The following is a 13,043-nucleotide window of genomic DNA, read 5'->3' as shown; positions in this document are numbered from 1 at the left end:
ACATATAATTTACATTCAAACTATTTTACATCAGTTTCTACTTCCTAGCTATATTACATCAGACAAGTACATATATTACATTTCAACTACTGAAGTCACAAGTCGTACACTAATTCAGCTTCATCTAATCTACTCGATATATATAGGTTTCTACTCTGTCTTGATAAAATACAGCAACAACTTCCTGATTCCCCACCACAATATAAAATTCAGAACGGTCTTCAAAGAAATAGATGGAAATTCCCCATCCTTCACCAGTGAAACACAGGTTAGGCATGATGATTCTCTGGAAAGATTAGCATAAGACAAAACACACGTGAGAAAATCTCAGTAATATTGAGGTTTTTTTAACTATAACCATTTCAGCCGTAATAACGAAAAATCTTATTCTCTTAAGTAGTTTCATAAAATGAAGTAATATCAGAAATAATAATAAATAGTAAATTGTGTAATATTTAACTAAAATTAATTAAATGCCCAATTTTGTGGGTCTCTACATGTGAAAAAATTTATATGGCGGAGCTCAAATCAAGTAAGGCGTCCCTTACAATATTATCATCTGAACCCAAATCTTTGTTGGTCAGCTCACATGAGAATTTTACAATTAAAATTTACACATTCATTTGGTACCAAAATAATTACTGATTTTATAACCAAAATCATAGAAATAAAATTAAAAGATAAAACTAAAGATAAAAATAAAATAAAATAAAGTCAAGTAAAAAAGAACTCAAGAAGAATTTGACAGGGTGACATTACATTGCATAAAAATCCAACCTTAAACTATAAGAAGAAAAATAAGAGAATAAGTTAATCCATCAACATTACGTCTTTCTTTTCTTTTTTTCTTTACGTTCTCGTCTTTCTTCAACCGTCTGTTCCTCTCTTTATTTTTATTTTTTACTTCTACATGATAAGGGAGGGGTTAAACACATAAGCATCTAATATAGTCACTGCTTTTAACTTTCCTCTTCATTTTATTTTATTTTTAATTTTTTTCTTAAAACAAAATCTAATTGCTGATTACTTAAGCAAAGAATATCTTTGCATTCTTATCAATTTGGCTTGGAGGGGGTTGTTCCACTTGGCCCCCTCCTCGCCAAGTTATCATTTTTTTATTTATATTTTATATATTATTTTTATATATTATATTATATAAAATGTTAATTATTTGTTAATATTTTAATATCTATATTTATTCTTATTATATATATATATTTTTTGGTAAGCTATTATTTTATTATATATATATTATTTTGTTTTACATATATATATATATTTATTTATTATTTATTTTTATTCTTATTTTATTCTATTATTACATTTGTGTAACATAAAATGTTTATAAAATGTGATATTATTTATAAAAAAATTATATATGTATATAAATGAGTATCAAATAAATAATTTTAGATGTTGTTTATTACATTACGTTAAAAGTATAATATCATATACTCATATCTCTTTAATATATGGTACATCGTTTAAACGCTAAAAATATTTATTGATAAATTTATAATAGATTATTTATATAAAAGTAAAATTTTGCATACATGCCAATACATAGATTGTAAACTTTTATAAAATATTTATACTTTGTTATGAATTTACGTAAGTATCCATGTAAATTGAACTAATTATATATATATTTTATAATACTATCAGTTATATCTTATTTTATACAATAATTAAACTTTACTATTACAATATTATTATTTGGATATTACACCTTTCGCGCTTAATCTTTCTCCAATTTCCCCAATCCCTGATTTCAACTTCCTTAATTCTATTTTATTTTTCCTTTTGTTTGTTCTGACCAATTAGCAAACACATGGTGGGTCTCTCATCATAACAATGCTGACAGTGTTCTCTAGGCTGAATCAAAGCTATAGAAAACTAAGAGGATTTGAATATGTTGTTATATTTAATGAACGTAGGTAGTAGTGATTGTATAGAAAACTGAATTGCTTCATGCCAAGCGGTTTGGTAAATATGTCTGCGAGTTGTTGATCTGTACGAACGTAGGTAGTAGTGATTGTATTTCTGAGAACATTATCGCGTACAAAATGACAATCAATCTCTATATGTTTGGTACGTTCGTGGAAAACTGGATTAGCAGCTATTTGCATGGCAGATTGGTTATCACAGTGCAACTGCATAGGGTGTGAATGTGGAACATCAAGCGAGTCCAGAAACGATTTGATCCATAACAACTCAGCTGTAGCTGCTGCCATTGAACGATACTCAGCTTCAGCGGAGGAGCGAGACACTGTGGGTTGCTTCTTTGTTTTCCAAGAGATAGGAGAAGTACCCAACATGATAAAATAACCAGTAACTGATCGACGGGTGAGTGGACAGCTAGCCCAATCCGAATCAGAATATCCACGAAGAAGGAGATCATTGTCGGATCGAAGGAGTAAACCTTGGCCAGGATCAATTTTGATGTACCTTAAAACGCGGATGACAGCATCATATTGAGCAATAGTAGGATTTTGCATGAACTGGGAAAGAACATGGACGGAGTAACTTAACTCAGGTCTAGTAATTGTCAAGTAAACCAAACGTCCTATGAGTCTTCTGTAACGTGCGGGATCCGAGAATGGAGGACTTTCTGTAACTGCAAGCTTATGATTTTTTCCGAGAGGGAAGGCACATGGTTTGCACGCAAGGAGACCAGCGTCTTCCAATATGTCGAGAGCGTACTTTCGTTGGCTCAGAAAAAGACCTGATGGACCGTGAGCTATTTCGATGCAAAGAAAATATTTAAGAATCCCCAAATCCTTGATGTGAAAGCATGACTGGAGAAAGACCTTGACATCGGTGCATAAAACATCATTGTCGCCCGTTAGAATAATGTCATCAACGTAGATGAGAAGAGCAACAAAGTGGCCATCTTTGTGTAAGGTGAATAGGGTGTAATCTGCCTTGGATTGGATGAAGCCATATGATTCAATGGAAGACCGCAACTTAGCAAACCAATTGCGAGGGGACTGCCGCAAACCGTAGAGAGATTTACGTAAGCGACATACTTGATGTGGTTTGTGATGATTGAGACCTTGTGGAACGCGCATGTAAACTTCTTCGGTAAGGTCTCCGTGTAGAAAGGCATTCGTAACATCCAACTGGTATAGGTGCCATGATTTGGCAGCAGCTACCGCAAGAAGTGTTCGGACACTCACCATTTTGGCTACAGGAGCATATGTATCGAAGTATTCTTCTCCAGCTATTTGATTGTTACCGACAATGACCAACCGTGCTTTGAATCTCTCCACTGTACCATTTGAGTTGTACTTAATGCGGTATACCCACTTGCATGGAATGGCACGTTTTCCTGGTGGCAAAGAAGTGAGTTCCCACGTGTGATTTTGTTCAAGGGCATCTATTTCTTTTCGCATTGCTACACGCCACCTTTCATCAGTTACAACATCCTTGAATGTTTTTGGTTCAACACCAGAAGAAATGGCAGCAAGGAATTGTTGATGTTTGGGAGAGAATCTAGAACAAGAAACAAAGTTAGCAATAGGATAAGCCATACCTGAGGAAGGACTGAAAGAAATAGAAGAAGCTAGTGGATTATGTGCGATGACTTTGGAGCATTCGAAATCTTGGAGATATGATGGAGGACGGCGAGAACGGTGACCACGTCCCAAAGGTGCAGATGGATGTGTGACTTCTGGGAGCTGTTCTTGTCGGATAGAAAGCTCATTGGAGACAGTAGGGGCAGATTCGGGCTGAGCCTGTTCAACAGGGAGAGTGTCTTCAATTAAAGGGACAGGGTTGGTAACAACTTGGGAATCAAAGGATGGGCTTTGTGGAGCAAGGGTTGGTTCGGGTGATATGGGGTTATGGGGGTTTGGGTCGTGAGGAATATCAGTGGTAGGAATGACTGTGGTTGGTGCAAAAGGAAAGGTGTTCTCTTCAAATACCACGTCTTTGGATACAAAAACAGTATGTGTTTCAAGGTTATAAAGCCTCCAACCCTTTTTGCCAAAAGGATATCCCAGGAACAGACACCGAGTTGATCGAGCTGCAAACTTGTCCAACGGTTTGGGACGTGGATGAGCATGGCAAAGACATCCGAATATGCGAATATGATCATAGCTGGGTGTGCGGTTGAAAAGACATTCATATGGTGTTTTTCCTTGGAGAAGAGGAGTGGGGGTTCTATTGATTAAATGTACCGCAGTTAGAACACTTTCACCCCAAAACTCGATAGGAAGACTAGCTTGAAAGCGTAATGCTCTTGCAACATTCAAAATATGTCTATGTTTCCGTTCAACACGACCATTCTGCTGTGGTGTGTCTACACATGATGTTTGATGTATAATTCCCATATCGGAATAAACCTTGCGGAGATTATGAGCACAAAATTCTGATCCATTGTCGGACCGTATTATTTTGACCATGGTATTAAACTGATTACGTACCATGAGAAGAAATCGAGTTAAGTATTGGAACGTTTCAGACTTGGTGGTCATTAAATAAACCCAGACGTTTCTGCTATAATCATCCACAATTGTTAAAAAATATCTTGCACCGGTTAGAGAGGTAGTTTGATATGGACCCCAGATATCGCAGTGAATAAGATCAAAGCATGCAGTAGTTTTATTAATGCTAATAGGGAATACAGTACGAGTTTGTTGTGCGCGTAGGCAAATGTCACAAACTGAAGGAGAATGACCCCTATTTTTATTCACTGTAACAAAAGGAAGAAAGCTTAAAAACTGAAATGAAGGGTGACCCAATCGACGGTGCCAAACATCTGCATTCTGTTGAGTGTGAGCCGCACATGCAGTAGAGATGGATTTGTTGTTGGATGAGTCATGCACATAAACACCAGCTTGCAATCTACCCAGTCCAGTCTTGATCCTCGTTATGGGGTCCTGCAATTCACAGCCATTGTGAGTAAAAGAAATGATGCAATTTGTATCAGCAAGTAATTGAGCAACTGATATGAGGTTGCATTGTAATTTGGGAACATATAACACATTCTGAAGAGAAATATGAGATGTCAACTTGAGACTGCCACTGTGATTGGAAACAAGTTGATCACCATCAGGTAAACCTATTGTAGTGGGTGGAATAGATGTAACATTGGAAATTAAATGGAGGTTCCCTGTCATGTGTTGAGAAGCGCCACTATCCACCAACCAGGTAGAAGGCAGAGTGTGCTTACCAGAAAGGGATGTAGTGTTAGCAGACGGTGTAGTGGAGGAAACAACCATGTTGGCAATTTGCTGTAGAAGCTCAGGACTCAGGTTGGGAATCGAGTTTTGGTTGGACACTATAGGTGTTGCAGCTGCTGTTTGTGATGCAGAAAAATTGAATGGGTTGGGACGCTTGTCATAAGATTTGCCACGTCCTCTTCCACGTCCATATGGTGGTCTTCCATGTAATTGATAGCATTTGGAAACATCATGGTATAATTTACCACAGTGAGTGCAACGAACATGATCAGCATTGGAGGAATGAGGATTTGAATTTTCTCTTGCACCATAGCTAAGTGCATCATTACGAGTGTCAGGAGTCTGAGCCATATGGAACTGAGTTTCTTCCTGGACTAGCATGGAATATGCTTTGTTTAAGGATGGCAGAAGCGGTTGATTAAGGAGTTGTGTTCGAATCGTGCCAAACATAGCATTGTCCAGGCCTAATAGAAATTGGTAGACCCTATCATCTGCCATTTCTTTGGTGATATATTGTGTAACAGGACAATTGGAGCCATGAGGGCAATCTGGTAAGGCTCGTGCAGCATCAAGTTCATCCCAAGCACCTCTTAATTTGGTGTAATAATTGCTGATAGACATGCCTTGTTGTCGTAGCTGAAAAAGATTGGATTTGAGCTGATAAATTTTAGGAGCATTTTGAATAGAGTACCTTTCGCGTAGATCATCCCATAGTGCTTTAGCAGTGGAGAAATAATGAATATATGGCTTGAGAAGTGGATCAATAGTGTTGTGGATCCAGCTGTTGATCATGGAGTTGCAAAGTGTCCAAGCGTGGGTTTCATCAGATGCTACAGCAGCAGGTTTGTGAATGGAGCCATCTATGAAACCGATTTTGTTCTTTGCAAGGAGTGCATTTTTGAATGCTTTGGCCCACACATCATAGTTGGTTTCACCTTTTAACACAACATTGGTGAGAAATAAACCAGGGCTATCAGATGTGGGCATGAAAAATGGGGAACGAGGATCAGACGGTGTAAGGGTAGGGTTGGTTGCATTGGCATTAGCATTGATATTGACAGCGGAAGAATCTGAATCAGAATCAGCCATTGGGAAAGTGGATCGATACCTTCAAACTGATACCATATAGAAAACTAAGAGGATTTGAATATGTTGTTATATTTAATGAAATGGCTGATAGCCAATATATACACAAGTCGGTTATACAGAATCAAGGAGGATCAACTAGAATAAAGTATACTGTTCAACAAACTATACATGGAATAATAACAAACTATTCTTTCTAAAAACTAGGACTTAGTTGCTAAAGGATAAGATCAAAGGTGATCTTCTCCTAACAAAAGCAACATTAGAATTCCCCACAAGACAACCTCGTACCTACTATGTTCCGCATTCAAATTGTGCTCTCAACCAGAATCTGAATCTGAATCTCGTTCATGTTCTTTACAAATCACAGTTGAGATAGGCACAATCACCGGAATTCTACATTAATAGTTAGAGTTAAACACTTCAATCGAGTCATTATAATTAGTCTAATGATAAGGAATTTAGATAGTTTGTATTAATTTATGTATTCAAGTCTCACCATTGTATATAAAAAAAAAAGCACTTTAATTTAACGGGTACTAACGGATTTTTTTGTTAAAAAATAATCTATTAAAATACTTTGAAATCTCAATCCAATACATCCCCTAAGTAGTTAATTGACTAGTTTAAGAAAAAAATTATCAATCCATTAAAATTCTTTGAAATCTTAATTCAATACATCTCCCTAAGTAGTTAATTGACTAGTTTAAGAAAAAAATTATCAATCCATTACCCAGATAAATGTTGATAATCAATAATTGACTCTTTATAATCTAATAATGGAATATGAAAGATAACGGGTCGACAAATGACAAATATATCGCGTGTAATGTGTGAAATAAAAAAAAAATGGAAAAAGGATAAACAAGAGACAGTAATTGGTAACAGCAATTTTGTTGCGCTATAATTAATAGGGCAGTAATAGGAAATCAGAACTAATAATAAGCCAAATGCCACCTCAAATACATACATACGGTTGCAACTTACTGTTTTCTCTTATATTTGGATTGTTTCTTAGAAGAACTGGGCAAGATCAAATATAGACCACTTGAATAGAGACCCTTTCTTCATAAGAGAAAAAAAAAGAAAATAACATTTTTAAGGAGAATCAACTAATAAAAATTGAATCAGAGGGAAGAAAATATGGGGGGTTTTCAGCCGCCGCCAGTATGTTTTCAAGTGTCGCCGCCTAGTCCTACTCAATTCTGGCAAACTGAAAACGTTCTGAATTCCAAGCTCCCCATTTTCGGCATTCAAATTGCTCACACCGTATTTTTGTCTCGTATTTTCTTCTTTATCTTAAAACCCCTCCATCAACCTCGTCTTATTTCACAGATCTCCGTAAGTATATATATCTATAAATGTACAAGTTGTAATCTTTATAATAAGGGGAAATTGTTTCTCGTGTGATAAAGTTATCTCCATCAATAAATTATGTTTGGGAGAATTAATAAAGGATATATTATATGAATTTTGATTGTTTATTTGTTATATAAATTTTAACAAAATATCCTTTATTAATTCTCTCAATCCTCCAAATATTGAGAGGTAATTTTAAAATTGCTGGAAAATGGCAGTAAAAACGATAAACCCTTATAATGAATAATTTCACAATTTGTCATTCTAATAATTTATGGGTATCTTATATTTAAACATGTAGGTTGGCCTTCTAATGGGTCCATATTTACTTGGAAGCTTCCCATCTGTTTTCAATCTCGTTTATCCGGTAAATGGAATCCTTAATGTCGAAGTGCTGTGTAACATTGGTGTCATATACTATTCATTCCTCAGTGGTTTGGAGATGAACTTAGATACCATTCTATGCGTAAAAAAGAAGGCTGCAAGCATCGCCGTTGCTGGGATCATCTTTCCCACAGTGATGGCACCGGCCTTCTATGCTCTGCATCGAAAATTTTATGTTGGCACTGGTATATATAGCCTTGAAGATAGTACAAATAATGCTTATTTACTTTGGACTTTAGTTCTCACGGTCACAGGTTTTCCAGTCCTTGCTCACACCCTTTCTGAGCTCAAGCTCCTTTATACTGGTCTTGGCAAAGCTGCTTTAACAGCTGCCATGATTAGTGACACTTATAGTTGGATTCTTTTCACATTGTTGGTTCCATTTTCAATTATTGGTCAAAGAGCTGTCTACTCAGTGCTAAGCGCCACGTTATTCATTGTTTTCTGCATCATTGTGTTACGTCCTATCGTTGTAAGGTTTATTGATCGCAAGACAGATAAGGATGAATGGGATTATGATCAATTACTCTTTGTGGTGATGGGGGTTTTCGCTTGTTCATATATTACTGATATTCTTGGCACACATGGCATTGTTGGGGCTTTTGTGTTTGGATTAATTTTACCTCATGGGAGATTTGCAGACTTGGTGATGTCAATTTCAGATGATTTTGCCAGCGGTTTTCTGGCACCGCTCTTCTTTGGTGGCAGTGGATTGAGACTTGCGTTGCCTATCATATTTAAACAGGCACATTGGCCCTTGACACTTCTTGTGGTGCTCTTGTTATGTGTCCCAAAGATTTTAAGCACTTTATTTGCCACTTCTTTCTTTGGTATGCGCACTCAAGATGGTTTAGCACTGGGATTGCTTCTAAATACCAAGGGCGCCATGGCACTCATAATACTAAACATTGCTTGGGATAGATCGGTATTGATTTATTTGAAACATCATCGTATTAGTCAAGTTCTCTAATTATTTACACAATAGCAATTTGATTTATAAGTTCTTGTAATGTGTTATTGCAGATAATTTCTGGAGCAACCTATAGTGTTATTACATCTGGTGTTCTTCTTATGACTATAGTGGTTTCTCCCATCATTGATATCATCTACAAGCCAAGAAAGAGATTTGAGCAAATCAAGCTAAAGACTATACAAAAGCTAAGAATTGATGCAGAGCTTCGAGTTTTGGCATGTGTCCACAATACTCGCCACGCCACCGGCATGATCAGAATCGTTGAATCTTTTAATGCTACAAGACTTTCCCCAATATATGTCTGTGCCTTGCAACTTGTTGAACTTACCGAGCGTGGTGCTGCCCTTTTTCCTGCTTATATGCAAAAGTCTAGTGGCCAATCCGGAGCACAAAATCTGACCAGAACACAGGCAGAGTTAGAAAGCATCACTAATACCTTTGAAGCATTTGGACAGTCATATGATGCTGTGAGAGTTGAGACTTCAAATGTTGTGTCAGACTATGCAACGATTCATGAGGACATATACAACTCAGCAAAAGAGAAAGGGACAAGCTTAATTCTTCTTCCATTCCACAAACATTTAAGTTCAGTAGGTGTGCTTGAAACAACAAGTATTGTATACAAAGATATAAACCAAAAAGTAATGCAAGGTGCACCTTGTTCTGTGGGAATCTTTGTTGATCGTGATCTTGGGTCATTGTTAAAAATGAAGTTGCATATTGTTATGATTTTTGTTGGGGGGCCTGACGATCGTGAAGCCTTAGCTATTGCATGGAGGATGACAGGGCATCCAGGAATAAAACTATCAATTGTTCGGATTCTTTTGTTTGATGATGCTGCAGAAATAGACACTTCAGTTCACGAAGAAGCGAAAGAGATATTATCTGCTGTAATGGATAGTGATAAACAGAAAGACTTGGATGATGAGTATGTAAGTGCATTTAGACTTAGAGCAGTGCCCAATGAGGATTCTATATCTTACTCAGAGATTGATGTTCATAGGGGTGAAGATATTCCTGAAGTCCTGAGAGAGGTAGATAAAACTGGCTGCGATTTATACATAGTTGGACAAGGGAATTGTAGGAACTCTCAGGTCTTCTCAACTTTATTGGAATGGTCTGATTGCTCAGAGCTTGGAGTTATAGGAGATATTTTGGCGTCAAACGATTTTGGTTCGCGGTCATCATTGTTAGTTGTGCAACAATATGGGTATGGAGGAATGGATTTTGGAAAGCATCACAATCACATGGCCACTAATAATGATGGGTTTGGGACGCCTCTCGTGTAGACAAAATAAGGTGGCATTTGGTTCGGGAGTTCTGTAAAATTTCCCAGCAAATTGCATATGGCATTGTCGGTTATTCTCGTTTGGTAGAAGAAATTATAAAAACTATCAGATGTAGTTGTGGATTTAATTATGAATTAATGATTTTAACCATGATATTGAAGAATAATTACAAGAAAAATAGAAGAAAAATAAATAAAGTCACCTTTGATAAAAGAGAGAGTTAAAATGACAGTTAAAGGATAAAAATGCGGGTAAATAAAGTTATCATAAAGTGAAAAGTAAAATTATAAATATTATCACAAAAATATTTTGAACTAGTGTGCAAAGTGTCAGAATGAAAGTTAAGTAAGCGAGATAGATAAACTCATCCACTTAGATAAAAGAGTCACTTAAAGCACCAAGCTAATTTCATTTTCACTCATTCTTTCCTTTCTCTCCCGCGACGCTCTCTGTCTCTCAACGAAGGAAGGTTTCATTTTTTTTCTTCCATTTTATTCGATCAAACCCTTAAGGAAATCAAAGCAAATCACTCTCATTTCTTCTCTTCATCTTGTTCTCCTTCCTCTTCCTCGTCCCTTCAACTTGGTAGCTACATTTGAACGAGAGGGAACCATATTTTGAAGGACCCATGGCTGCCATTTTCGGATATAAGGCTTGAGAAAGGGTTGTGACCTTGTTGGAAGCTTGAATTGTCTTCTATTTAGTGATTGTAGGCTCCCAAGGTAATTACCTCGACTCCTTGTTGAGATTTTGGACAAAATGCATTAGTTTAGGGTTGTATAAATGGGGTTTTGATAGTATGGATTGTTAGAGAGTGATTTGGATATAGCTCCCTTTATTAAATATGTTTGGGATTGGTTCCCGCAAAAGGAAAAATTATGAAATGGCTGTTTAGAACACTTTGATAAATTGGACAAAAAATCAAGTGAAGGTTTCTTGTATGTGTAGTCTTGAAAATTAAACGTGGTAGACTGGTATATAGGAACACTGATTGTCTTCTCATCTTGGAACTAGGTTGTGACTTTGTGAGTGATCGTGACGCTGTGGACACGAGAATTATTGGAGGACACTGCTTGCCAGGTAAGCTTTCGGTCCTTGTGATTAATCCCCCGTTTGTTCCACCAAACTCCGAGGGAGGGTGGTAGTTTGATATGGTATGTTAAAAATAATTTGCTATATGTTGCATGTATATGTATGTATGTTTGTGTGTCACACAAGACGGTGTTTCCTTGTGTGAGGCATAAGACGATGTTTCCTTATGTATAGTATGAGATGGTGTTTCCTCATACGGTATGTTGGAAGACGGTGTTTCCTTGTGTAATGCATACTTGTTATATTCTCTGGCCAGTAGGATTATATTATTGCACATTGCATTGTCATACATATTCCGATGCATGAATCGATTTTTATACTGTGTTTATACCAGAAGTGAGCTTAGCGGTGGAGGAGCCCTCCAAGGGTCCCTAGCTTACTGAGGTAATTATATTATCTCACCCCGTGTTATGGGGATTACCATTTCAGGTACAGGAGCTGATAGTGTTGAGGCATCGCGTGGCAAGAGGTCAGATGAGAGATATTACTTGACATGATTGTCAGGGTCTTGTGGATACTTAGATTTGTACCTGACATACTTTATTTTGAGTTGTACATGCCATGTATTTTTTTGAGAGCATAGGGAGTGTCTATGCCATGTTGATAGTCTGTATATGTTGTTAGTTATGCATGCTCAGGTCTATGTTACTTATTTAATTGCATCTCTTTTGTTTATTTGATGTAATTATATAAGTAACATCATGGACATTATTTTGAGACAATGTGATAATGAGAAAGCCTAGGCCATGGATGACTAGGCAATATGTTTTATCTATGTTGTGGTATCCCTGAGTTATATAAACTGTCAATCAGGTTGAAATTATCATAGTGAAAATTATCTCTAGTGGTCCAAAATACAGAGGAAATGTTGTCCGTTTTATTTTAGCTATAGAAGTGAAAAAGTTTGCAATACATAAGGAAAAAGAGAAAATTTATATAGTTAGTTTCCGCGTTAATTAAGTTGAGCATACTGCGCTTACTATCATATGAATGTTAATTAACCGGCTGCAGACGGGGCGTTACAGGAGTGAACAATTTTACCCATCAAACACAATTGCCTAGCTATTGTCAAATGCATGTAAAAAAAAGCTACAAATGCACTGTTAAAGAATGCAACTTCCAACGTGGTATTTTTATGAAAATCGGATAAATGCAAAAAGTGGATGAAAATGGTGACAAGATTACCCCTCTATTTAAAATACCGGATAAATGCAACGTGGTATTTTTCTATTTAAAAAAGGTTATTTTCGTAATTTCTACCCATTTTCTCATCAAAATTTTATTTTCAACCAAACATAGACTCAGGATATTTAACCCAATTTTTTCAGTAATATTTTGCGATACCAAATAACTTTTTTTAAACTTTCCTACCAAATTTATTTTCCCACATTTTTTCTTGTAATTATATTTTTTTAGTAAAAAAAAGTTTCTCCTGTACAAAACACCTCCTAAAGGTTTTAAGTCACCTTAATCTTGTGAGAAATACAAAAGTTAAGCTATTTTTTTTATTAGTAGAATGAAAATTTTAGATTAGGGAAAGACCACCGACTTTGTCTAGATTATTTTTTGGCCAGCCATTTAACCTAGGCCCAGTAACTCAACTCACATTCAAAGCCCTACAGGTCTTTTGATCCAAAAAAAAAAAAAAGCCCTACAGGTCATCTCCCCCCATAG

General features: G+C 36.4%; 1 protein-coding gene across 1 annotated transcript; it reads left to right on the top strand.

The window, feature by feature from the left end:
- The first annotated feature begins 7,415 nt into the window (after positions 1–7,415).
- Positions 7,416–10,277, top strand: LOC133317995 (cation/H(+) antiporter 15-like). The gene is made up of 3 exons (XM_061519918.1): positions 7,416–7,541; positions 7,933–8,940; positions 9,039–10,277. The coding sequence occupies exons 1-3, from the start codon at positions 7,416–7,418 to the stop codon at positions 10,275–10,277; spliced, it is 2,373 nt and encodes a 790-aa protein (XP_061375902.1).
- Positions 10,278–13,043: the final 2,766 nt, after the last annotated feature.

Source organism: Gastrolobium bilobum, unplaced genomic scaffold (genome assembly GCF_033153095.1).
Source record: "Gastrolobium bilobum isolate Gb01-03AN ecotype WA unplaced genomic scaffold, APGP_CSIRO_Gbil_v1 utg26319, whole genome shotgun sequence".
In the NCBI taxonomy this organism is placed as follows: domain Eukaryota; kingdom Viridiplantae; phylum Streptophyta; class Magnoliopsida; order Fabales; family Fabaceae; genus Gastrolobium; species Gastrolobium bilobum.
This window is presented reverse-complemented; position numbering and strand designations above follow the sequence as displayed.